This window comes from Ciconia boyciana, chromosome 9, assembly GCF_034638445.1.
Source record: "Ciconia boyciana chromosome 9, ASM3463844v1, whole genome shotgun sequence".
Classification (NCBI taxonomy): domain Eukaryota; kingdom Metazoa; phylum Chordata; class Aves; order Ciconiiformes; family Ciconiidae; genus Ciconia; species Ciconia boyciana.
Genome location: NC_132942.1, coordinates 31,816,479 through 31,844,225, shown reverse-complemented (window position 1 = coordinate 31,844,225; position 27,747 = coordinate 31,816,479). Strand labels below are relative to the sequence as shown.

General features: G+C 40.0%; 1 protein-coding gene across 1 annotated transcript; it reads right to left on the bottom strand.

The window, feature by feature from the left end:
• Positions 1 to 1,107: 1,107 nt before the first annotated feature.
• VPS35 (VPS35 retromer complex component) lies at positions 1,108 to 27,738 on the bottom strand. The gene is made up of 17 exons (XM_072872029.1): positions 27,573 to 27,738; positions 20,654 to 20,752; positions 19,063 to 19,159; positions 18,156 to 18,279; positions 16,482 to 16,664; positions 15,949 to 16,162; positions 15,090 to 15,173; positions 14,515 to 14,624; positions 11,430 to 11,526; positions 11,190 to 11,338; positions 10,460 to 10,667; positions 9,772 to 9,927; positions 6,774 to 6,896; positions 5,601 to 5,780; positions 4,173 to 4,412; positions 3,313 to 3,456; positions 1,108 to 2,008 (listed from the first exon to the last, which is right to left on the bottom strand). Exons 1-17 carry the CDS (start codon positions 27,573 to 27,575, stop codon positions 1,829 to 1,831), a joined length of 2,391 nt encoding a protein of 796 aa, XP_072728130.1. The 5' UTR covers positions 27,576 to 27,738; the 3' UTR covers positions 1,108 to 1,828.
• Positions 27,739 to 27,747: the final 9 nt, after the last annotated feature.

Sequence of the window (27,747 nt, the reverse complement as noted above, 5' to 3'; positions counted from 1 at the left end):
GTTAAAGTTTACCGACAGTATTTTGAAATTATTTACTTTGTAAAATTTCAGTAAAGTAATTAAGAACTGTGGAAGAGTCATAACTTTGTAGCCTTAACAAGTGATACATGGGAAAAAGTAGTAGCCTACAACATTTGGGTAACTGCAGTTGAAACTGCAAAACCATTATTCAAAGACAATTCCTAGGTTACAAGGACTGACCTTGAGAATTAAACAAACATGGTTAGCAAATATTGTAAACTAGGAGGGCATATGCCTGCTATATGAATGTATCTACATGGACATGATCATCGTGATCTGCTATGGATGTTTTATAACAAAACAATCAGCTTAACAGTTCTCTTAAGAGAAACAGCATCAACAGATACAGAGCAACATTAAGATTTTTGAATAGCATTAATTATACCACTGGGCAAGTAAAGCCATTAGATTATCTCCCCATTCCTCCTCCCCTCCAAGCCAGACTTCTACATCAGTAGATCAATGATCTAATTGTTGTCTACACCATAATTCTTGTTTCCTAGGATCATATTTGCCTTTTTCAGAAAACAGGTAGCACTAAATTATTGGACACTCCCACCAAGGTCTCACTCACTATCCAATCAAGCCAGGACAATTTTCACAACAGTGGTCAACTCAAGGACTAGGGAAGTTCGATCAGTTACCTTTAGAACATTACATTCAGTTAAGGTAAAAAAGACATTTCAAAGTTTTCAGCAACTGGCATAAACCTACAGACTAGACCAGTCTTCATGGGAGTTGCCATTGGCAATTGCTCTACTGCTTAATTTCCTACAGTTTTGTCATTTAATTGCCACTTGTCTCTAGCACAGACCTAGGATCCAGTAGGATTCTCCACCACACACTCATGATATGTCATAAAAGCATTCTGAAATGTGAACACATTGTCTCAGCATCATTTGGAAAAACACTGGTTTTGAATTATAAGATTCTGCATTAGAAATGCTAGCAGCCTCCCAGCTTGCCAGGTTAACTATGCCTTGATTTTTCTGTCCCTACAAAACAGAAGTTCCTTTGCTTTTATCAGAAGGTTCAACATTAGCATTGAGTTCAACAGTGGGCTCTAAAGAAACATGAAACAACAGGTGTTAATAGCAACTTTATTGTTTCACTGGTGCAAAATCATGATACTGAATAAACTTGTGTAATGCATTTTCCCCTAAATTTACAGTAATGAAGGTTATATGTATCTATATAGATTGCAATTTCTCTATTTTTATACTATTTGGAACAAAATTATCTTGATAAATATGCCCTGTGCACAGTACTGGCCCTCACTGAATGTCACAGAGCCTTAATATGCAAAATATAACTTCTGTTTTTGAACATGGTACTTTAAAACTCTCCAAACATGCATTAATATATTCTAGTTTTTAGGGAAAAATATTACACTTAGTCTTAACTTGCATTAAAAGAAAAGCACAAGCAGAATCTGACATACAATAATCCCAAAAATTTGATGCTCTGTAAGGATCAGACACAGTTTCAGATGACAGTCACTGGCAGTTTAGAACTCTAGTGCTACAGAAGCAACAGTGAACAGACAGAAGAGAAATCAGAACCGGAAGAGCCTTACCATGTCACATGGATTTCAAATAAAGTTTCAGCCATGCTAACTGATGAAACCTGTAGTTGCTGGTCCAACCTTTCAAATTTGTTAGAGCACTCAACACAAATGTTTGAAGTGCCAGACCGAACACATGAATGTTAACTTAACTTGACACTTCTGAAAGGCACAACCTATGAATCTATCTTAAAAAAACATATGGTATGTAAATGAAAAAAAATAAGTACAGTGTGTAGCTTCCTAAAGAACAAGACCTTCGTAAATTGGCCCCTCAGATTCTGGTGATTCCCTCCTCAGACGCAAGTGCTCCAGTGTGTTATGAAAGTGTTTGTTAATTTGTTCTGTTTCTTCAGTAGACTCCAGGTTTGGGAGATCTTCTCTTATCTTCTGTATAAGCTGATTCAAAACCTGAATTGTCACCTACAGGAGAACGTAAACAGAACAGAAGTCATCAACAAGACCTGTGTATAAGTGCATAGACATTAGTTTTAACAGACTTGTCTCTAAACTATTAGTATTTGGACAGTTCTTAGAAATATTAATAAGACTGTGCAGACAAACTGTTGGAGACTGCCTTCTCTTGCTCTTCCATAGGACCATTCTGATTTCAGAGTTTTGTGGAAATTTCCCCCCATCCCAGCAAACCTGAAGAACTTAAGTCATTAGCCTGATAGCTTTGTAACTTCTACCACAGCATTTCTCTCCAGTTATTCAATACAAGTTTTAAAAGCTTTAAACAAATAAAGCACATAATCAGATTGTCTATGCACTCTAACATAACCTGTTTCTTGTAGAAGTCAGTCAGGATGGTAATATCAGATTTAAAGTTATTCTTAGTGACCAAGTCATTACCTAGGAAAGTATGACTGCCTATGGTGTTAAGTCCAGCACTACACAGAACACCACAGCACAAAATGCACTGCAGACCACCACTGTATCCAGAGACTATTTTTACATCTGCCAAGTGCTTTGAAATTCAAAGTTTTATTTTCATCTCCATCAGATACAGCATCTCCTATCCTAGAGCACTACTATAGCAGGAAGCCAGTTCAGTTGCTGGAAAGTCAGCAAATCCCTAAAATCTCTTTAGGCATTCTCTCAGAACTACAGGGTATTCATTAATGTCTGCTCTTGATCAAATGATGACATCAGATGGGATGTTGATCTCTACTTGACCAAGCAGCTTTTTTAAACTGAGTAAGTTTACTAGTAATCTGCTAACAGAAAATGTATGAGGTAACTATCTCAGATTTCAGATGCAGAATTTAAGCTGGTACATGAAATGTCATATCTATTTCTTGAAATTAAAGCTTACACCAACCATTTGTGGCGCAGTGACCTTGAACAGCTTAAGAATTTTCTTTTCCTTATGTACATATTAGGTTAGGTACCTCTAAAGTTAGGTGAGAAAGTAATAAGATTCTAAGTCCTAGTAAATTTTGATCTAACAAGTATTTCAGGTATCCAAGTCTCACAATATTTAAGTTCTAACTACACTGCAAGTATTTGGTGTCTTCCTCCATGTAAGAAGAATTAAGTTTTATCCACAATTTTACTAACATATCAAGAATTGACTACTCTGGTGTTATTACCAGAACTTGCGCCTCTCGTGAGAGACTACGGAGCAAGTTGAAGAGGCATGATTTGGGGTATAAGTGTGAATGAAGAGCTTAAAGAAATACTCTTTTTAAAAGATGCAATAGAGAGAATGCATTTCTACTCACCGCCTCATTTTCCTTTTCATAAAAATAGATATATCTATTCAGAATTTCTATGAAAAGTTGGACTTGCAGAGAAGGGTCCATGCACTGATTTGCTATCTTCAGAGCTTTCTTTAGGCATTCCATCACTCTTTTTCCTCCATGAAGCTAGAATGAAAAAACCCAAAAAGTTAACAAGAAATAAAAGAACCTTAGGGAGCTCCAGTATCTCTTCCCTTGGCACATATATGCCATTTCCTGGTGGTCTACCACAGAAACACAAAACCACACAAACTGCGCAGAACAAGCTGTCATTGAAAGCTTACTGCCTGAATGCCACCGATTTTAAGTTTTGTTAAATCAGACAGTAACATAAGCAGTTGTTGAAAGCCTTCAATTATGAGATCAATGAACTCAATTTTGTAGTATGTACACTAATGCATACTTTGAGAAACAGATTTCAAACACTGCTCTTTATAATTACAACAGCTTATGTGACAAGCCCTGAGGAACACACAATTTTTTTTGTTTGCCTTTAACAACTTGTATCTTTAATTTGGAAGTTTAGTAGTTCACATGCAAAACACAGCTACTATAATAAACACATGCAGAATGCAGACTGTACTTTGACAGCCAGTCTTAGAACTAGTTGACACTCAAAAGCTTGCATGGTTCTTCCACCCTTAAATTTGAGTTTTCTCCATTTCTGTATTTATGCAGCTTACACTGCAGTGAGATTTAGAAGCTTCGTATATTAGAATACATTCCAACCAAATCTACATCACTAAGTGATATATCTACTTTAGAAGTAAGTGCCTTCAGAAGAAAGGCAGAACTATGTTACTGAGGTAGTATGTGTTGCGCTGCTGTCGCTTTATTCTTACCTCCTCTCCATTCTTGTCAGTATTTCGGCCAGACCAAAACAGATGGGCACAAGTGCTCACAGCCCGGCATTGGTCTGGCTTCTTAAGGAGCTTAGAGGCTGCCAGTGCACACTGAGTCCTCAAAGGCTCATGGTTCTCCTCACTGAAGCACTTCATCCTCTCAAATGTCCCAATTATCAAGGTGATTGCAGCCAGCTGTGCTTTTGAATCACTGATTTCATCTTCATATAAAGAGAAGGCCTAGTCAAGGGAGAAAGCAAGACTCTTAATCACTGCTTCAGAACACATCAGAAAAAACCCCAAATCACACCTGCTAGTGACATGGCAGGAAACTGTCAGTTTTACATTTGTTAAAAGCTTCAGGCAGGAAAAAAGATCTTTCATTGAGAGTGTCAAAATCAAGTTAAATCCACAGACTGGAAATAAGCCTTGAGTCTTGCAAGAAATACTTCTTACTTAAGTGGTCATAGTAAACAAATATGATCATACATATAATCTGATGATTGGGGTTTTCCTCATTTCAAATATGGAACTTCAGTAGGAGAAATAGTCCCTGAAGAAGGTTTGGATCTTTGAAGCACACAAAATGGTAGAGCAGGAGTTGAGTGGTAGGTCAGTGACCACAGAGTAAAAAAGAAAAGTGTTTGCATTGCTGCTACGTGGATGAAGAGCCTTGAGAGAACACAAGAGACTAAAAATCTTGAACCATATCTCTAACAGAAGGTACATAATTGTTATGCTGCTCTCATCTTCAGAATTGTGCTACAGTGACAACTGATATAAGGCAGTGAGGAAAGGCTGAGGTTATCAGTGACTCAGTTTAAGAATATGCATTAGTAGCAGTATTACAGGAAAGATTAGGACAAAGCTTGCAACGTGGATAACTAAATACATTAGTTATTTATCTGATGGGGAGGATGGGAAGGTTTTTGCAACAAGTAAGGCTTAAGACCCAAGTAACAGGTTTAAGTGGATTTTTAGTTTATAATAGGGTTTCAATACAAGGATTTTAATTAAAGCCCAGCATGGCAGTTGTGAACACTCCAAGTTTTAGAGAACTTCCCAAGAGTGCTTGTGGTCAGGGCAATACCAGCTAGATAACAGGAGCTGGGAGAGAGTCCTAGAAGCGGTGAAGGAGCATTTTATGTTGTGAAAGCTACACTCCTCCAGCGAACCAACTATGAGTAGGAGGCAGCATTGCAACATACCACATGTTGTCAGACTGAGTATTCAAATCAGTAGCAATGGAGCTTAATTCCACAGCAGCCTGGGAAGCAAGAATGAAGATGAGGAGTTTCTACCTAGTAGCATTAGCTGTCAATCATTTCAGATGTTTTAAATCACACTGGATGGTTCAATGTTCAGGAAACCTACCCAAGCCAAATTTAAGGTAGCACAGGACAGTGACTGTAATAGCTGGACACTCACCTGGGACATGAATTCATAGGCCACAGTTTCATGATTCTCAAAGCCAATCTCTCCTGCAGCGAGTGCTCCTTGTAGGAAGAGACGAAGAGGCAGCTCTGCCAGTTCTGCTTTGATGAGAGCACTGATGGTCTGATGAGCAAACGAGAAGATCTTCTGGCACTTCTTTTCCCATTTGTCATCCTAGAGAAGTGAAACAAGTCAAAGCTTGAACAAGACTATTGCTATAAGCAAAAGAGAATCTAAATTGTAGTAAGATCTGTTAAGTGCTCCAAGTCTGTTGTCTTCTGCATGCCACTCCAGCCACTTATTTACTGAAGTAGTAGTGAGTGCCCTAGCAGTACTGTGTTGACCTCAGTGGGTCTTCACAAAGTATTTCTTCCATTTACAAAAAGTTCACACCCACTTTTCCTACCAGCTCATGGAAACCTTCCTCAGGAGTCTATGCTGAATTGCAGTTACCACAGCTATGCTTAGAACATAACTGAGCAAAAGCCTAATTAGCTAAGTGGAGAAAAATTCTATTCAGTCTGAAGCATCAATCAGAAGTGGAAGAGAATTTTAAAACATTCATTTTGAGGAGTGTTTTAACAAACAGCATTTTAACTTATTTCCCCACAACATATCCCCCACAATACGGGAAAATACATATTTGAGCTAACTATCTCAATCAGAAAGCATTAAAGGGCCAAAATGGACCAGTGATTGTTTTAGTGTGCACTTTGCAACTATTGCATAAGTTAACCTACAAAGAAGCACTTGCTTTTAGAAACATTAAAACAGTATAGCTACAGATTTAGAAGCTGATGAATTTCAATATCCGGATTTAAATCTGTTTCATGCCATCACTTGCAGTGCCATAGTTCTCTGGTCTCCATGTAAAAACATGTAATCAGTCACCTTCATGAATAAACACAACTAGCCAATTTCTGCTTCACCATTCCTCAAGTGCTGAAGTTAATAAAAATGCTCCTTAAATTAGAAAGCATTCACACCTCAAGTAAAAATCTGCCTCGAGCAAAAAAAAAAAACCACAAACACCAAAAAACAAAAACACCCCACCAAAACAACCTAGCATTCTGTATCAAGTCTTAGCATACTGTAGCCAGACAAAATGCATTTTTTAGAAAGCCAAAAAGAAACAAGTATACAAGAGTTAACTAGAGGTCAACTTACCACTTTGGAGTTCTCTTTGTAGCGAAAAGCAAGCTGGTATGCAGCAAACACCAATGGTGGCAGTGTAAAACGAATACGTTGGTTCCCACCTGCACCAAAGTGTTTCCGGGCAGTGTTTAGGATCTAAAACAGAAGCACTGTAAGCTTAGAGAATTCTGGGAAGAGGTGTGTTATTTGCATCTATAACTTAATCTGCAGTCTATGGAACAAGACCATCAGAGAGACATGGTGTTAGCATCAGATAAATTATAGTATTTTGGAGGGGACTACATACAAGTTGCTTTACTTAAAAGCTACAGAGACTGCACAAACTTAATTCATGTGGTATCTGCCCAAACTTTTCCTACAGCTGCTAAGGGTTAGGCAACACTTGTTGTACTATATTAACTGCAGATACATTTTGGATTATGCAGCGAGATGGAAGTTGCCCTGAGCTTGCATTTAATAATGACATCAGATACATTCTGTCCTCAACTCAATGGAATCTACAAAAAAGACTATTCTTTCTTACAGTAACCTCTTACGAAGTAAAAGAAAGAAACCAAGTTTCATGAAACTAAACACATAAATCAATAAGGCTTCTCATACTCAGAGAAAGACTATAGTGCCACATTCTGGTGGCCACACCTGCAACTTTTGCCATTTTTCCCAGTTTTTAGTTTTTCATTATGCTCATTAATGACAGCTTCTTTTACTGCCTTTCTCAGTTTTGAGCACAAGCTGCACACACAACATGAATGTGATACTTTTCTGCCTACCACCCTTGTTCTAAACCTGTGGAGGGACTAAGGAGCTCTACTTGTTTGTACTGTTAGCTTCTCCCCTTCCCCTTATTTTGGGATTATTTCTATCTATTGATATAGTTAGTCATGTATTCTCGTAACCAGAATTCTCAGGAATAGCAAGAACTCCAGGTATCAGAAGAGAAATTAATCAATCTGTTCCAAGCAAGCTAAATATTACATTTGTTGTTTGTAATAATCTGACTCCCTTTCAAAGGGGACAAAACTCAAGACATGCCATATTTTACACTAGAACTTCTGAAGCCAAATTTCAGAAAATTTCTAATACAGATCAGAGTTAGAAAGTGGGGGTTGTTCTGACACTTAAACAAAAAAAGATGTCTAGTTACTACAGCCAGGTATTACCTTGCTTTCTGGTCATCGCGGTTCCATTACCACTTTGAAACAAGCACTAGAAGTGAAGCTCAGTGTCCAACCCTACATACATTTTTAGATTACAACTAGAGTTCATATAAATAACAGGAATAAATAGAAATCTGTCATCACCCACTATACACTGTATTAGCTGCTTTGGCTTGTAATGCACTAAGGTGTTTGAATTTGCATTTCAGATCTCTTCCATACAGAATGCATAATTTTAAGTGAGATACTGTGGAAGAGCTGTGAAAATCCCATCGTCTCAGATTTTTTCTACTATTCCTGTAATGTAGGAAAATTTGATACAAGCATTCATGATGCTTATCAAGAACCTATTAAGCATTTTTACTAAAAGGTGTTAAGTAGCTTACAGAATTCTATCCAAAAGGTAATTTGACAAGTCCTATGATGGCATTTAAAGGTGGTCAATTAAATTAAAAAGCTAAGCATTGCTAGATGAGAAAGACAACAGCCTGACATTCAGAAGCTTTGCAAAACCAGCTTCAACATCTCTAGCTATGCAAAGTCTTTTGGGGTAAAAATACATCAACTCCCTTAGTGCCAGCATCCCTTTGAGGGAAGCTTTGTTCTCTATTAGCAAAAAAACCCAAACATAGTTATCTTGTTTTTTCCTATATGAAAATGGCACTTGCGAGCTGTAATCAACCCATATAGTTCTTGAAATGAATGAGGACCTGGTTGACCTTCCTGCTTTACTCCAGCAATATTCAGAAATAACGTAGCCAGTGAAGAGCAGGTCCTGAAACACAACTGTCTCCAATCCTTGCACAGGCCTTAAAGCTATGCTTCTCCCCATTACAGAAGTTGCAGCAAAGCTCTACATTTCAAGCAAGAAATTTTTATACCGTATTTTAAACCCAAGCTAAATGAATGCCAGTAATGTTATGCATAGCTTCTACTGGATTATGTTGGTCTATTCTCACTGTTTATACAGTATGATATTGCTGCAATTTTAAAACAGAGTCAGCCAAGTGTATTTCAGGCACGCTAACTGTAACTTCACAATAGTCCCTACTTGGGCCTGAGCTCTGACTAGAGCTAACACTAGCTGCTGCGATCTGTCACAGCATCCAACTTCAGCACATCTTCTGCCAGCTTCTCCAATGGATTTTGCATAGACAGAATATATCCCTGTCCCTCTGCCCCAACACACACTTCTCAATATAGGGAGATCATTTAAACTTGAAATAGACTAAAGCCAGAAATAGCAGACTAACATCAGAGCACTACATAAAGCTTTGATGGATCAACTCGAACTGTTAAAAGTAACATAATGGGTAAGTTTCAAGGCCATATCAAATCTGCTATTAAGGATGGACCAAGCAGAGAGGAAAAACATTTGTAACCACTAAGCAGCAGTATACTACAGGCTATATGAAGACCATATACTTACACCAGTTAAAATCCTTGAGACCAAACATATTAGCTGTATTTTCTGAGCTTTGTGTATTTTGATACCAAGAGAATGCAAATGGCACAGTCCTCCAAATTTCACTTGCTGCTTTTTAGATAGATGGTTATATGAAGCTGTCAGAATGTTAATTAAGAATTACGAAACTAATATAGTTGCATTCAAACTGCCACCTCATGGTACAAAAAGTTTAAATCCACAAATGCTTTTAAGCCCTTGTCTGCTTCTTCCAAATAAACAACGTTTCATACTACCATTAAAGGTGTCACACAATGTTTTCTACTGAGTTTGTAGTGCCAGAGCAGCGATGCCCCAGCTCGCAGCTACACTAAATTCTTGTGTAGTAAATAATGCAAGAACTGGCAGTTCAGAGAGCACAAGCATTCAGAAGCACTGATCGCCATACCAGATACTGTTGGTCAGGGTCATCTGAACGCAAAAGATGAATAAATCTTCCCACAAGACTCTGCTCATCAGCAAAGTCCTCAGGGTCAGGATCTTCAGCAGGCTGATCCGGTTGATCCTGGATCAGCGTGGATACCAAATTCATTATAGCATCAACCTGTTAAAGGCAACATAAGCTCTGTTTAAACCGGAGCAGTCTATAAGCATAAGTTGACAGCAACTAGGAACATCTTTACAGCCATTCATAGTGCTGACAAAACACTAGGAAAGTCTATTAGTTGGTGATGCTTTAGGACGTATTTGCCTTAGTCCCTGAAGAAGGGTCCCTCTTAGCACAAGTGGGACAGCACAGCAGTGCAGAGGAAATCCAGATTCCAAAAGTACTATCCAGCCTTCTTTAGGTAATAGGCCTAGTTTTAAGGGGATTCAGGGTCTTTGTTCAAACCTAACACAAGTAGTCTCTAGGATAAGGTTAGGTAAGATGTGCAACGACAAGGTATTTAAGAACATGGGTGGAACAATTATCAAGTGGGATAAAGCCTGTGCTACTAAGATGGGGAGGCAAGGGCATGCAGGGGCATGAAGGCTAGGAAAAAAGGCATGCCCTGCATGAAGTCACTTAGTATGTGTTTTCAAGTCTTCAAACAGTAGTTTAAATACCTAGAATTTCAAGTTAACTTATGTCATACCTGTTCTTGGGACACAATTTCTGTGTTATAATCCAATACATTGCTAAGCACGTAACAACTCATGCTTTTCCTGGACTCATAATCAAAGTATTCAAAGAGCGGGTGAAAATGTTTTAGTTTCAGAACTGTCAGGATATTGTTGTAAGTATCAACAGGGATTTTCAAAAGCCTAGTCAGCTCCTTTGAAACAGCACTGCTTGTTGCAATACTGAAAGAAAATATATGGAAAAAACACAATTAATCAATAGTTCACACATGTAGACAGATTTAAACTCTGCCTCAATACCGATTCTGATGTATACCACAACGCCTAAGCAACTTGCTGCTAGAGAGATAGGAAATAAAGTATCAAAACAAATCGTATCTTGCTCTTTAGGATGTACAGTGGAAACTGCATGTTTTAAGTTGCTGATAGCAGAAGCAGAGACTGTGGCTGCAAATTCAGCAGAAGAACTCGAGAGTGCTGAAAGGGATTAATAGATAATGACTACACACAGCTTAGCATACACATTGTGTAGCTGTACAGCTGCACAGTAGGATTTACACACAGGTGAGCAAGTCCCAGTTAGTCAGTAGTTTATCATGATCCTCTATAGGTTGGCCCAAAAGCAGTAATCTTACATATCCAAAGCATGTGTCTGCTATCTTGCCAAATGCGGTGAAATGTAGAAGTCAAGATTTTAGAGTATTAATTGCCACTCCAGAGAGAATGCAACAGACATCTACTTACTGTTCCAGATTAAGTTTATTGAATATTTCCACAGTTGTCTCCAACACCTTATCAACATAGTCAACACGGTCCGGGTAGCATTTCATAGCCAAGTTAATGAGAGAAACTTGCAAAGATACCACATCCTCAGAGGGCATGTCCTGGCGAGACTGAAATTTAAGACAGCACTGAGTTGATAAAAAAAAGCACATAGCTTTGCAAAAAACCCCCCAAAACTGCATGCAAGAATACCCAGCATACCTGTATAACAGTAGCAACCTGCTGTGAAAAGATGTCAAACAGTTTGATATCTGCTGGGATACCAGGTCCATCTTCACGATGTGCAAATAAAGCTAACCTGGTAACAGATAAAGGAAAGCAGCTTGGTCAGCATAGTTTTTCCACTCCTCAGATACAGGCCAGAAAGAGATACTGGCAGAAAAAGCCAGTCCTTTAGGTATATTTGCAAGCTCTATTACAAGCAAAAAGGAAATCAATGGAAATCAGAAGCCTTAAGAGCAACTGAGCCTGGTAAACATCAGTCCTGGAAAAGAGTGCTGACAGAGATGGCAAGATGAAGAAAGAGCAAGAAGGACATCTCATAATCCATGTTCTTCAGCTAGCAGCAAGTGTTCTGTTCTTTCCAGCAGAGAAAGAGGTATAGAGTAAGCTGATGGAAGAGCAAATATCCTGCATCCATTCAGTGGCATTACCCAAGTTAGACATCCAGTAGCATTTTCTGCAAAAGAGTCTCCAGAGAAAAAAAAAAGAAGAAATATGCTGACTTAACTATGCTTTGTCTCCAAGGACAGACCAACATGTTTAGGACTTCTACTGTTTGTAAAGAGCAAAATATGAAGTTAATTTGAAGTGGAGAAGAATACTTTTTTGGGAAAAAAACAAAAGTAAGAGATTGCTATCCAGCAAGCATCCAAAAGATGTTGTAGAGCTATCTCTATCTGTAACAGGAGGAAGTCATGCCAACCACCACTTCTGCAGAAATCAGATACAAGATAAGAAGAATCACTAGAGGAAGGCTAGCACCTTACCAAAGTTGCAGCTTAAAAAGCTCAGCATTGCTATCTTTGCTTTCTAATCGTTAAGGGATTATTCTATTCTGAATTAGAGAAAGACCTAGAAAAATATTTAGGAAAAGGCACCTGATTAAAATTTAACTTATTTCTTACAGGGTTTCTAAACTTTGATTCTGAATGAACTTTGGGTCTGAAACAAGGAGGCAGGTAAGAAAAAGCTGAGGTGCCAAAAAACTTCACTGCCAGGAAAAACAGACATTGAACTATTCTTATATTTCATTAGGGTGATAACTAGCAGACTTTCTAAAGCCAGGAACTATCACTGCCTTTTCTCAAAGGGACAAAGCAGCTTTTCTTGGCAACAGCTCAGAGGGTAAGGCCAGCATGCCACGAAGCATGATCAAGTTGCAGGCAGATGGCAGCATAATTAAAAGCTATGAATGGTTTAGTAAGGCAAGAAAGATCCCAAAGCAGCAAGACTATTTGCAGAAAGATTCATTTAAGAGGAAAGCCCCATGGGAACAGGGACTGACACTTCACAAGCTTCCTCAGCAGTCACTAATGTTCAGTTTCAATTATCCCATGCCAGCTGAAGTACAGATGAGAAATGCTGACACTACCTGTATGGGGCAGATTCACATCTTAACTACACAATAGTGAAACACATAACAATTGCTTCTAACAACTCCAATCCAAACAAGAGAGCAACATCTTCCCTACATGCATGGATTCCAAGAACAGATCCACTCATGTCCTCTAACACTAACATTACAGTCAAAAGCACAAGTTGCCCTACTACAAAGAAGATAATCATCACACTGCTACCTTTCTACCCTTGTCCCATAGCCAAATGAGAAGGCTCTGGAGACACTATTAGTGGCCCAACAAAACACAGTAGTGATAAGTCCGGGGGGCAACAGTTTCACTGCTAGTCAGTTGCTTGCTGTTTGTAACAGTAAGAGTAGAAAACTTACTGTGGAGGTAATACCAAAGCTGTTTAAGTCCTCTAAGTAGACATGACAGCAAAAGCTACATGAGGAAAGCCTTCCTGCAAGAATTACATTGCTACACACTAATATAAGAACCTAGCAAAAGATCCTGTGACCTCTGTTGAAAGTAGTCTCAAGACAGACAGTCTCAGAAGTTAGATTGTTATAGGCAATGCTTCTTGGGATTTGGGGTTTTTGTGGGTGTTTTTTAAAGCTAACAAAATTATGAAAAATCTCAGCCACGGCAGCAAAGCACAGGAAACCAATGAATTCCTGTGAACATCTCTGGATTAAGGCTGAGCTGCTTCTCTGCCAAATGCACAAATACTGAAAGATACTCCAATAAGACCAAAGTCCTGAACAAATAGATCTGATGTAACCTGGAGAAAACAAACTACAGATTTGTTAAGTAAAAAATTCAAGATCCTAAGTTATAACAGTCACGCATAATATACATGCTCCATCTCCAGGCATTAGAGATGATAAAGAAACAAAGCCACAACAACCCTACTCATTGCTGAATGCCAGTGGGACTCAAGATCCCTACAGTAACAGAAGTCCATACATTGGTACATGGACCAGATATACAAAGGTACATATGTTCGTGTGCAAATGCAAGGACAAGGCTTTTTTGAGGCTTCAAAAAGCCATGTAAGTGCACTTCCTTTCTGCAGTAAGAAAGTACAGGTACTCACTGATAACCTGTGTTGTTTCCTTTCAGGATACAAATCAAAACTTCAGTTCCAATTTCTTCCCCATATTTTAATTCAGTGCAAGCAGTTTTAAGCAGTACGTCCACAGGAAAAACACACTTTTGGGACAACAGGCAGGAAGCTAGTGGTAAACTAAGAATTGAGAAGGTAGTTCCATTCCCTGCGCTTTTCTGAAGAGGCTATGTTATGTTTTCTGATCAAAACTGCAAGGTAAAGTATCCTTGATGATTTAGCCATTAGGATCTTCAAGCTTTCAAGAGGTACCTATGACCAATATGGCTGTCAAAGCAGAACGCTGCTGTCACTGTAGTTCAGAAACATGAAATTGGTCGATACTAAATGGACTGTTTCCTGGCTTAAATCTATTTACAAATTTTAATTAGTCTTTAAAGCAGGTTTCATTGGAAGCTGTAAATGCAGAGTCCAGAGAGCAGAAGCTATAGAAATAAGATTCTTCACAGCCTTAATTACAGCTGATAGAAAGACACGGAAACAGTGAAGTTAAGTGATATCAAAAATTGAAAGCTTTCAAATGCTAGAAGAATTATCAACTGCTTGTGCACAACACAAACTTAATTTTGAGCCGATTTCCACCCCCTTGGTCACTCACCTGTCAATTAAAGCAATAATTATATTTTTCACATTCACATTTTGGTGCAGCTCAGCACAGGCTCTGAGAAATGGGTTCAGGGTTTGGAGGTGAAATTCATCTGGGAAAACCTGAAGTTTTAGATCAATAGTCATCAAGTTATAAACTGAACTTGCCCATTGTTACACAGCAGTAAAACGCAACAGAGTAATTCTAAAGCAGATAGCCACATAGTAAATACGGTCTGGCCTACGAATGCTTTAGGGTTCCCCAAGCTGACCTTGGCTGGGTAAAAGCATGAAGCAAGAGATGAGGGACAAATGGGTAACTTGAGGGCCCAGCTATCTATTACAATTCATACTGCAGGCACTGCTGCTCAGATGCTTACAAGCTTCTGCAACAGAAGGAGCACAAAATGGACTAATGTCCACTCTGCCCATCTGGTAAAAAAATATGGGACAAGCCACTATATAAGAGTCCCCATGATGAAGTTTTCCAGTTCATGAGGAAGAGGTGAAAGTAGCCTGAATCTAACTAAAAGTATAGGAGTAAGTGTCCCTGTGTCCCATCACTGCGATTGAATTTAAGCAGCTCACCTGTATGATGCACTCCATGAGGTACTCCTGAGCTAAAGCATCTCTACAGTTTACAACTTGCTCCAATATTCCAGGCAGAACAATCTGGAATAGCAAAAAAGCCTCTTGCAGTGATTTTACAATTACTTTCTAAGTTTATATTCACACCTATGCATTTAATCCAAGCAGAGCAGTATTTCTAACATTTCTCAGCTTATTCTTTACATAAAGGCTTTCTGATAAAAGTCACAGTTTTCAGCAGTTCCAGCCTTAGGAGAAAAAAAAAAATAATCTACTGGTCTCAGACATCTGCCCCTTTTGTAGGTTACTAAATCAAAGCTTGCAGGTTGTATAAGTGCTACTAGCTTTGCTGGCACATACCACTACTCAGGGTCTCAGCAGTACCGCTCAAAATCATTTTCAGCAGCTATATGGTAGAACTTACAAGGGACAGACTTCTAAGTAATATATTTGCTTGACTAGCATTTCATGCAATAACAGTTCTCTTGAATGCTTTGGGAAGTATAGCTTCATTTAACTTGTAAAGTCTCTCACAGAACACTGTATGTGTACACATCCCTTAAACCAACTCATTATTCTGTAAGTAAAATGGGAATCAGGAAGGAAAGTTTTAAAATTTCCTGTCAACATTACAGACAAGCTTATAGGAAAAATGCATGAGTCATATCCTTAGCCTCACAACACATTATACAGCTTGAGTAGCATTCAGAACTTTTCCTCAGGTGAAGACTTTGAGAAGCATCAGGATTATTGAACTTTCAGCATAGCTGTAACACTTTCAAGTTGTTCATCTCAAAGTCCAAACTGGTTTCACTTGGAAAAAGTAACAGAAGTCACAAAGGATGGACAGACATCCCACCTGCTTATATCGCTCCACATTAACACCTTCCAACTGACTGAGGCGAACCAGGTTTGTTCCTACTAGGATTCTCAGTTCCTGCCTTTCTCGTTCCCTTTTCTCTCTGTCCCGACTATGGCCCTGGTGTTGCATTCGCACCCAAAGTTTATTCATCTCAGCGAAGTTCAGCAGCACAAAATCCATCGAATCACTGATGTCTCCAGTGGTTTCTTCACTGCAATTGAAAAGAGGTTAGAAACAGGAAAAGCTTGTCAGAGGGATTCATCCTTCCATCCACTGGTGAACATCCAATTTTTGAGAAGGTAGGAGGGTGGGGAAGTGTGTGGTGGGCTATCTGGCTTCATAAGAAAGGCTCATATCCTCACTTGTGAGAAACCTTAGTTCTGAAAGGGAATTCTTAATGGACAAAACACCTGTCAAGTCTATAGAGTTCTAACATATCTACTTCTCTCAAACCTGAAGAAAGTCATACAGAAAACTTAAATATGTTCTGTTAAAAACAATTTTTTAAAATTATAGCCCATCTTTCTTACTCTGCTTGCTCGCCTTCATCTGGTAAGATATTCCTGGTACACTGCAGGAGATAGTTTCTAAGAAAGAGGCCTCTAAGAGGATGCTGTACTCCACGGCACATCTCCACCAGGTCTTTCAAAATATCTTTCCTGGACTGTGGAAATGACTTGACATAGACAACACCTACTGTTATCAGGAGATACCTGCAAAAGGCACAGAATCAAACAATAAATTGTAAAGTAACAATATCACGTTTAAAGGCAACAGTTCCTTTCTTTCATCCTGGCAGTACTACCAAAACACAGAAAGCAGTAAAATGTCATCTGGGTCCCATACTTTTGGATATTTAGTTAGCTTTCAACTCCTATTCTCCTCTGCTACGGAGCACAGGAAGTCTGAACAGCCTCATTACAATGCTTTATACATTGAACATGTAAATACTTAGCATGCATAAAGTTCTGAATGCTCTCAGACTAGCTTGTCTAGACTTCCAGCACCCCACTAAGCTGTAAAACAGCTGTGGCACATATAGATAAGTAATCTATCATGGTGAAGCAGTTAAGCCTCTTTCACACTGTAGTCTAGCAGGATAGGTGTTATGCTCTTCGGAAATCCCCAGGCCTGTACTCATTCCTTCAGCATCTCTATATTAAGCAAGCTCCAGGTAGAAGGAGCACGCAAAGATGCAAAGGACTGGTGCTCCAGTATACTTGGACTCCCCTTCAGCTTAAGAGAAAAAACATGAAATGTTCAGAACCTTCACATATTTGGTTTCAAGGCCTAAACCCTCTCTGCACACTTCTCTGCCTCATGCATGGACATGCACAGAACCTCCATGAAACCACCAGAAGTGTTCATCAGGAAGAGCTAGAGTCTCCATCAAGCAGGCAGGAAGAAAACTCAAATGATTACAGAGAGGGGTAGAGACATTGTGGTAGTCATTACCCAAACTCCAGAAACTGCATGAGAGTGCAGCCTGGTGTCTCCAAAGCCTCTTCCTGGCATGAGCTTAAGGTCAGGAATCAAAAACTGCAGTACTAAGCAAAATCTGAGTCCTAAGGCTGAATATCTGGAAGATCTACTCCAGCCCAATGGTCGCATATTTGAAGATAAGCCTTCCAGTATCATATCTAGCATGCTAACACATAGCCAAAAAACCCCCATATTCAGAAGCACAAAGCTTTTAAGAATTAAGTTACAGAAATTTCCAGCTTCCTTCTCACACTTCTTACTCTCCAAAGAGACGGATGGTTACAAAGCATCTACTGTGCGTGAGGATCCAAGACCTAGATCCTCAGGTACAAGCTCATTAACAGATAATGGAAAAAGTTAATAAATGTGTAGTCAATCTCACTGATCAGAATGCGGTACTTGGTTAATCTTCCACTGACCAGCTCTTTACCCAAAATCCAACTTTATTCCACGATCAAAGTCCTTCCATCTTGGTCATATGCAAAACCAACGCACCGGCAGGAGGAACTGACTTTCTGCAGCTGCACTCTTGGCCTAAATCTCAGAAGTCTCATAGCAATCCACTCTTAAGATATGCAGAAATGCTTCACCATTGCAAACTGAATTCTTGCTGTCAAGCAAGAATGCAGAGTCAATCATTATCTGAACCCAGAGTCTGACCACTATTCACCAGTTTTTAGAAAAAGAAAAAAAAACACAAACACTAACATATACGCACTTACAGTCTTGGAATAATATTTCCAGCATACTGTACTAGCTCATAAAGGTCTGCCACTTTCCTTCCTTTGGCAAATTCATCTGTCAGGTAGACTTCCAAGTAGTGTAGCTCATCAGAAATTGCCATGTCTTTCTCATAGTTAAGGATTTTAAGTTAGAATGTCTACAACAGATTTACATAGTAACTTGCTCATTCACACCAAGGAGGACAGATGCTGTACCAAATACAATCATGCTCAAGTAGGTAGCACTTGTGAAACAATAATCACTACTGAGATAAACATGCAAAGTTAACCCCAAATCTTCAATTGTAATTTTTAGCATATCAGAAGAGGGAAAAAAACCTAAATCAAAATAGCGAGCAAATGAATGTGATTGAACAGAATATCTAAAGTAAAGGCATACTATGTGTCACAGAAGACTATCATCCACACATAGAGAAAGTAGTAGTTGAATATATTCACATCTTATTCCCAAGCCTCATGAAAATGTTCCCCTTCTTCAGATACCACAATATGCACAAGTAAATACATTGAGGCACTGACTTATGGTTAGAAGCTAAGATAATAATGAAGGGCAAAAAATAAGTTGGTTTTACAGATTTTGGAGTAGCATACTGCAAGCAGAGTTGTTTTAGAGGTGATATTTTTATAGAACTAGACTCCTGAAACCTCCCAAAGGAAGACACGAAAGACATTAAAGACCTGCTTTATACAAAAGGGAAAAGATGAACTTACACAGTGAGCAAATAAGTGTGTATTCTCCTACAATATATCCAGATAACTAAATACTGAGGAGAAAAGTGCCCATAAATATCCAAGACCAACGAGATGCCATTGTACTAAAAAAAGCAGATGAACATTTCATTCCAAATTCAGCATTTCAATTATTCGTTTCCTCTTGAAAGGATACAGAGCTCATAATAGCTCTTCGGAGATAACATAGAAGTCCGCAGCTCACCAAGCATGTTGGAAGCATGTTTCAGAGCATCCATGAGCTTGTTTTTGTCCTTTAGAGGAAGAAAGAGAGACTAGTCTGTAAGAAATAATACTAAGCAACTGCAGTATTTTAGAAAGCTACACTTTTAGCTTTTTAAAAAAGCATGCAAAGATTAACTAAACATCAGGAAAGCGATAATTCTAATTAAATCAAGTGATTTAGTATCTAGCTTGTACTACGTTGCCCATCCTAATTAAGTGGAACATTATACCTGAAGGTGGTAAGACAATGCCTCTGAAGACAGATCTATAGTAATAAGTTGTAATACTAATGGTACAAAAAACTAAAAGAAAATTTTGCTTACGCAGAAACCTCCACCCACCACTCGGATCCTATCTGGCAAGCAAAACAGAACCGATTCCCCCTCCCCCCCCAGTCTGGTCTGTTGTTTTGTTCAGATCTCATGAAGAAACCTCTAGCAGGCAGACGATACACACTGCCAGCAGACCACTGTTAGAATTAGATTCCTCTTCCCTTACTTCTCATCCAAGAACACCACCTTACTGAAAGCCACAGTTTATTAGGCTGCATATAACTTACACTTAGGATGCATATAATCACCTGGCATCACAGGATACAAGACAAACTTCTAATCTACCACCTATACATACTCGTTCAACCCATCATAAGCAGCAGCATTAAGTTTTGGGGGAGAACGGAAGGAATTGCTAGTGTGATCCACTTAGTATATTGCCAGTCACAGATAGCAGTGAAAAGCTCAGCTGCAGCTACTTCAAAGATTTCAAAAGCATTCCACAGAGTATAAAACTGGAAAAGGTGTTACCTTTCTCACTACTGTCATTTGGCTGCAAACAAAGTTAGCTTGGCTAACCATGTGAAAATACATGGGAATATTTAAGTTTTCATTGCAACTTTAAGCAGTTTCTCCAAATCAAAATAGGCTTTTCAAACCCAAGAAAGCTACGCATGACTACATCATTTGCCTACATTGGCTACAATTTCAAGATAAAGATCTCGGCACAACTCTAGCCAATGGTGTTTTCCAGTCACAGAAGAATTCATGCATCTGTCTACAATTAATCACTACAAAATTTATCCTATGCAGTAGGTAATTCATTATTAACCTCACAGTCTGTGGTTCATGCCAAGAAAAGACTACATGGAAAAAACAACAGTATGTTGAACATAAACAAGAATAGTTTCTCACCATATAGTTCCACATAAAATGAATTTGAGCAATAAACTTCTGATGTCAAATGGCAGGCTTATTCTCAGTTTAGGATTACTTAAATGCAAGCACATAAGTTAAAGGTGCATCTTTATAATTTATCTTGTCAAATACTGGAGCAAAATCAGGAAGACACATTGAAAGAATACTCAAGGCTCACTCTCATTGAGTAGCTGCCTCATTTCTTTGCAAAGCTTCTGCCAAAAAGATGCATAAAGGGTTAATTTCCCTCACAGCACTAGAGATTAGTATTGATTTACTGTTTTACTCCTAGCAGACAAGGAGCTTCATTGCGTTTTAAAGTCACGTTCTTACCAAGCATCTCTTCATCTGGAAAGACTGCACCTTCACAGCCTGAATGGCTTCATCCAGGAGTTTTTCCTGTTCATCCTGAGGAGACTGCTGTGTTGTTGGCTGGAAGGAAAAAAAAAAGCAGAACTCAATTATTTTTATGAAGCTGTTTGTGACTTGATTCAAACTGGGTTCCCATAGTTTAGAACACAGTGCAAGTGACACTGCAGTGTCACCACTCAAGAGTTGTCAGAAATAGCTGTGTGATATGTAAGGGAGAAAGTTCCCAGTACTCTGCAAAAACCTGAGGGCAGGGAGAAGATAGGTTATGGGTAGCCTGTGAGCACCATTACTTCTTGGAGGGCAAAGCGATGGGGACAGAACACGGTGAACTTTTAGTTTCTAACATTTAGAGGTCAAGAATCCAGTGCAAGTATATGGCAAGAAAAAAAGCTTCAAGACAATGCAAAGATATCACTATGCTGAGAGGAAGCATTATTACTTCTTTCCACAGAGCTTCAAAGCAATGCCCAGACCGCACACACTGCAACTGTACAGATGCCTTCCTGTACTCACAAGTTCTCAATTAACTGCTGAGCCACACAACACTTAAGGACAAGTTTCAGATAAGCAAAGGATAAAGTACAGTTAGGGCTTTCCGGAAGGTAGAAGCAACTTGCAGAAGACAATAGAAAACTGAGGAGAAGCAACAACTCTTCATTGTCCCCTACTTGTCGCAGTGACCCTCTTCCTCTTACCTCTCCTCAGAGAGGCACATTCCCAGCCTTCAACTTAAACTTTCAACATCTTTCGCCTTTCCAAGGATCATACTGCATTTCTTATAACATTAATTAAATCCATTGCTTACAGCCTTACATTTCCCCACAACCCAGCTATAATAAGCCTTCTCCTACTACAGCTGCTCCCTGCCCTCTACCAGATTGATGAGAGTAGTTTCTATGAACATCTTTAAGTTATCCTCTAAGATGTCCAAATTTACTTAGATCAGAACCCCTAATGCTCTCCCCACCTGCAACCAGCCTTTCTCCTAACACCTTACAAGGAAACACCACCATCCACCTGCTGTTTAGGTCCAGTCTTCAACATATCATTAGAGCCTCCCAGCCTCTCCTAATCTTGCAGTTTGTTTTCAGATGGCCTCTCTGAAATATTGACAGAAATAAAAGCGCTAATGTTGTGTCCCAGTTACATCTTCTCTAGTCTTGACAAATAGCAGGTACACAGTGATTCACACAGCAGGTTCTCCAAGCCTGCAGGTTCAGTAATTTCTCAACTATTTATACTTGTTCCCCTCATCCACTGTGTTCACAAGGTTCCTGGTCTCCTCTGTTTAACTAAGTCTCAGTGAGAAGGTAGCAGACCATGAATTACATCATCCTAATGTTCTTAATAGTATCTTCAGTACCAACACACCCCATGCTTGAAGTCCCTGTAAGTATCTTTAGAGAACAGATTAAAATTGAGGTCTTCATTAAAATAGAGAGGTTTTAGTATAACAGCAACTTAATGGTTATACAGCATTGCAGACTTGGCACACATCTGTTTTCTCCCATATTTAATTGGGTTCTTGTTCTGCAATTGGAATCTCCCTAATAAGAGTCACAGACAGTATCTCCCCCTTGTTCTCCCCACTATCCTTTTCCACATACAGAAAACAGACAGTGCCATGCAATACTGTTCTTGCCATGATCATGCCCAAATAGGCAGTGAATCTCTGCCCTTGAAGGTTTTCAATCACCCAGCTAGACAAAACCAAGGCTGATCTGATCCAACACTGGTGACAATCCTGCTTCCAGCAGAAAGTTATAAGAAATGAAAGTTCCTTCCAACCAACACTTCTATGACTCAATGTGCCTCAGTAATATTCAAACCATGCACAATAAGTAATTAACAAGTCTATTTTTTCAACAGAATAAACTACCTCTTCTAATTAAAATAACTGTACCTCTTACAAAGCGCTTTCTATAATTAATCACATAAAGTGCAGGTCTTCCAAAAAAACATTTAAGCATAAGGCAAAAGTGATATCCACAGCTAGATGACCCCATTTCCCAGAAAATTCAATAGCTACCAACTCTAAAAAACCTCCAACTGTGAAGTAAGTACGTTCCACCAACAGAAGTTTGCTGTAATCGCTAAGCTTTATTTATTCCATGACAGATCAAACTTTCAAGGAATAGAAAATGACAGTCCTGGGACTAGTGTGCAACAATCAATAAGAAAAGATCACGTAACAAGACTTGCCGAATTGTCTATGCCAGCACATTTGTCACACAGTCCCCTGCACCCATATTAGGGCTTTAGAGAAGATACATCACTACTGAGCTGAATGCCATATGATCTAACTACATCCGATACCTCTACATTAAAGCACAGCTAGAAACGGTGGAGTAACATTAACACTAGCCACAACTTCCTAAGCCCCCTTCTAATGGGCATTAAGCTTACACAGCTACCAGTCCTGCTCTTCCATCCCCAGTTGTTCACGGGGCCACGTAGTGCTGGGAGAACTGTTTACGCTGTAAAGCATCAAATAAGCTAGATGACTAGCCCAGCTGACTAATAGCTTACCATCCACGTAGTTCACCCTACAACCACATGAAACCTTGCAAGTAGGAGTGTGAAAAGGCGGCTTTTGACAGCAACACCAAGTTAAAGCATTTATTGAGACACATAATATTTGCTACAGCCCCAAGAAGTCGTTGGCAGAGTGCACATGCATCAGTTTCCTTACTTTTGGTGTGAAAACCACTGGTTAAAGCATAATGGCTACTATGAGTTTGACTATGCTTTAGATGGTACGAATAATGATCTCAGAAATATCTAATTGAAGGTATACACTTTCTTATGCAACTTTAACCACTGTCTTTTAGTGACAGTTGGGGAAATAATGGAATTTAGGAGCCTTGGTCTGCCGGACCTAGCTTTCCCATTTATAATGAACCAGTCAGCTTTACATCAAATTCTGTCTGCATCAACAGAAGACGTTGACAGTATTTCCATTTCTGCTCTAAATTTGAGCAGCAAGGCCCCACACTGTATTCAACATTAGGACTGTAATAAGTACATAACTGAATCCACCGACAGAAGCATTTCCATGTTACTACAAGAAATTCACTTTTTTATTCTGTATCTCTTCAAGATTAAGAGCCAAACTACATCCTGTTCTGATTTGAAGACTAAGGTGATAGGTCTAAACAAAGATGTCTTTACTTACACGGATACTGCACTTCATGTCTAAAGAAAAGAGAATCTCAGCATTTTACAGTTGCACAGGCAGTGAGATAACCTACCACTGATTGTAACAAGCATACAACCAACGCCATCTGAGGCATTGTTTGTAGCAGCTTTACTTCTACACGAAGAGAAAACATCTTAACAGCAGCACCACTGAACAAGTTCCAACTCCTTCTTACTTTTCAGTTTTCAAAGTCTGAATATTTATCAGCTTACCCTTTTCTTTCTACTTCAGAAAGCAAGCTACTTTCAGCTTCAGAACTGTACAGCACTTCTGCACATAACCTGGTTATCATCAAGTGATACACAAGATCACCTCAAGATACACATATATTGATACATATGCCTGAAGTTTGAGGAAGTTGTAGCAAAAAGCAGCTGAAGTAACGAGAACATACAGCAAAAGCCTACCAATGACAGTGTAGGACACACACCAAACCAGAAACCAGTTCTTCTGTCAGGTACAATGTGGAATAAAGCTGTTTATTTTCTGTATCTTCCACTTCAAATTAGGAACCTAATAACACAAGATGGTATTTTCAAGTGTTATTTTATCAAAAGATGCAACTGCGCTGCGGAGTCCTACGCCAATCTACAAACAAGAATCTTGAACATAAGCTTTTGAAGTGGAAGATACTTTGACGCTGGAGAAAAGCAGCAGTACTCCGTAATCAAGGCACAGAATGTCCTGCCTTGTCAACAGCACGTATAATAAGGTACAAACTCATGCAAGACGACAAGATAAGCAATTTATAGCAATTATGCAGCCATTTAGACTTTAGAAATGCCTGAGCTTTACCCCCATTACATATGCTGCAAATGTTGAAAAAAAAAAAAAAGCAGAGTTGATGTGAACAGTTTTCTGCTTTACTTGTTCCCTAACCTTTTTTCCTCTGAAGCCACAAGGAAGCAAGTGAGCAGTGGAGAAGGGACAAGAGAACTGCCTCTTTCAGCTGCACTATCAGTTTCTGTACAAGAGACCATAGCCTTTTTCTAGCTTTGAAGAAAGGACTACCATAAGTTACCACATGTAAGTTATGGAAGTCACAACACACAGCAGCTGAATTTGGCAGGGGGGCGAGGAAAGCTGGCTTTTGGTGTGGGTTTTCTTTGTTTGTTTCAGGTTTTGTTTCTTTGTTTTTTTTAAATAAAGGCTAGTGAACTGTAAGTTGCCTTGGAGAACAAGAATTTTTTTAAACCCCAAACTAGCTTGGAAGAAGGTAATACAAGTTATCCTACAGATAACAATTAGAAAAGTGTATTGTCATAGCAGCAAACTATTCTGAACCATGCCTATCCTCATAATAGCAACTATTCTTGAACATGCAAAGTGAAGATTATACCTATTGTGTACGATTTACTTATTTTCCAACATTCACCTCCATGGGAAGACCTCATAAGATTCATACTTAGTTTCATACTTGAGACTTAGCTGCACTCTGGAGATGGTTATTATTTTGGGTAAATGTGTTGACTAGTTAAGATGCTCATTCCACTTAAAAATCTGGTAAACTGCAGTACTCAAGAGAAAGAATTACATAGGATTTGAATACAGCAGAATTCAAGGCAAGCTTGTGGAGCCTACCAAATAGCTTGTATTCTGGCAATATAGGTATCTTAAGCTGGATGCGGAGTGTAATACAAAGTAGAAGGTTTTGCTTCTGTTCCATTATAAAGTGCATTTTCTTCTAATCTCCAAATGATTAAGTACTTTTCTTCAGATAACTGATGTGCTTACAGCGTGTTCCAGACATGACTTTTCATTCTGTTTGCTCACATGCTTGTGTTTAGTACCACAATGAATGAGATTTATGCAAGGAGGTTTTCCTGCCTCCTCCTAGTTGGATTTTATTAGGACTACCTACCAATCAGTTACCATTGAGACATTTAAAATGAATGCTACCCAAGATAGAAGATGGGTTAGCTACAGAAGCAGATCGGGACAACTGCCAGCCTACAGATGAAGCCTGGGTGCACAATGCATTGCTGTAAAAGTCATTGAGCTGCTTGGAATTAACAAAAAATGCATAAGTATTTTATACCACATAGGAAGCATTACTCTGCAATACTGAAGGCAACTCCAGAACTTCTATTATATCTCACAGTATAGGAGCTCAAAGACGAACCAGAGAGAAGAAAACATTTTTCACATGTTTAAACTGGTACTTACTGCCACAGGAAGCCACAAGACACTAACAAGAATTCAGAGGCTGGACTTTTTATTGAGGGGGTGATCAATAACAGCCAAAATCTCTTAAAATCAGTCTTGTTAAAGGTACTTAAACATTCAGCTTCAAGGTTTAAACCAGGCTTGGCCATAAGAAATGGCAGTGGAGCCTAAGTTGGTAGAGGGCATTATCCCCATGTTTAACACCTATAAGTTTATTTTTTCTGAATCACCTGATATCAGTTCCCATGGAAGCGACAGGCAGAGGAAAGTTGTGTCATTCTTTAGTTAATGACTACCACAAAGTATTTATGTGGGGGCCAGAGACTGCTATCTATATAGATTTAGCATTTCTCATCACCTAATTAAGTATTTTCCATACATCTTTAAAGTAACATTACAGGTTTTGCCCCCACACACACCCCTAGAGGATACAGTATTAAACTTATATATTAAACAACATACACATAGCTTTAAAAAGAAAGTCTGTCCCAAAAGCCTAGGAACTGTGCAATCCCTGCTTTATAAAGCAGTCAGTTTTTGCATCACTGTCTAGATACTCCTAGTACAGTTTATACTCCACTGTGATGGTTATAGCAAGTACTGATTAAAATTTTATTGAATATTAAATACCACGGAAGACACACTAAACAGGTAGACTTCTCAGTTTTACTAGGAAACTTGATTGTCCCCTTATTTTTACTGACAACTGAAAAGCATTTCTCAATAAGAGCTATTTCCATGCTGAAATTTCAGGTTTGCCTCTCTAATAAACACCAACATTTGCTCCAAAACAGCTCTATCGAGCTGGGCCCACCAGTGCAAAACCACCTTTCCTGCAGGAAGAGAAAGGAGGTTCACTAGGAGGGTCTGAAACAGCAGTCCTGGAGGGTCAGGAATAACCGAACAGCAGACTGCAATTTGGACAACAAGAGCACAAATGCACAGCACTAGAAACGACATAGCCTCGGGTTTACGACAGGAGCAGCACGCTAAAATACATTAAACTCTGACCACAAGTGCAGCAGCAGTCCCCTAATAAAAACACCTACCTCCCCTGCGCCCCTACAAGCAAACTCGGTTGAACCCAGCAAAGCAGTGACTTGCACTGACCCGCCGGAGCGGCGGACCGCCGGCAGCGTTCGCCACAACGCGAACCGCTACCGCGGACACAACGGGCCCAGCCCTCACCTCAGCCCCACCCGGGCCGGGCGGCGGCCTCCGGGCCCGGCCCCAGCCCCCCCGCGCCGCCAGGCCCGCCCCCACCGCCGGCCGAGCGCAGCCGCTGACGGCGCTCCCGAGCGGCTGCGAGCAGGAGCCCCCAGGCCCAGGCCGGCCCCGGGCGGCCGGGCCTGCCCCTCGGCCGCCGGCGGGCGCGGGCCGGACCCCTCCCACCTGCACACACGGCAGCGGCGAGGCCGGCTCCGGCGGGCCGCACCCCACAGCACCCGCCGCCGGCCCCACCCGCCGCGGCGCGGAGCGGCCCGGCCGGCCCGCCCGCCCCCCGCAGCCCCTCACCATGGTCGCGCCGCCGCCACAAGCCGCCCCCACCAGCAACACCCCGCAGCGCCGCGCACCGTCATGTGACTGCGCCGCCCGCGCCGCCCCGCCCCGCCGCCGCGCCGCGGCCTTCCCGTTGGTCCGTTCCGAGGAAGAGGTCCGCTCCAGGCCGATTGGCGCAGAGGGCGATGAT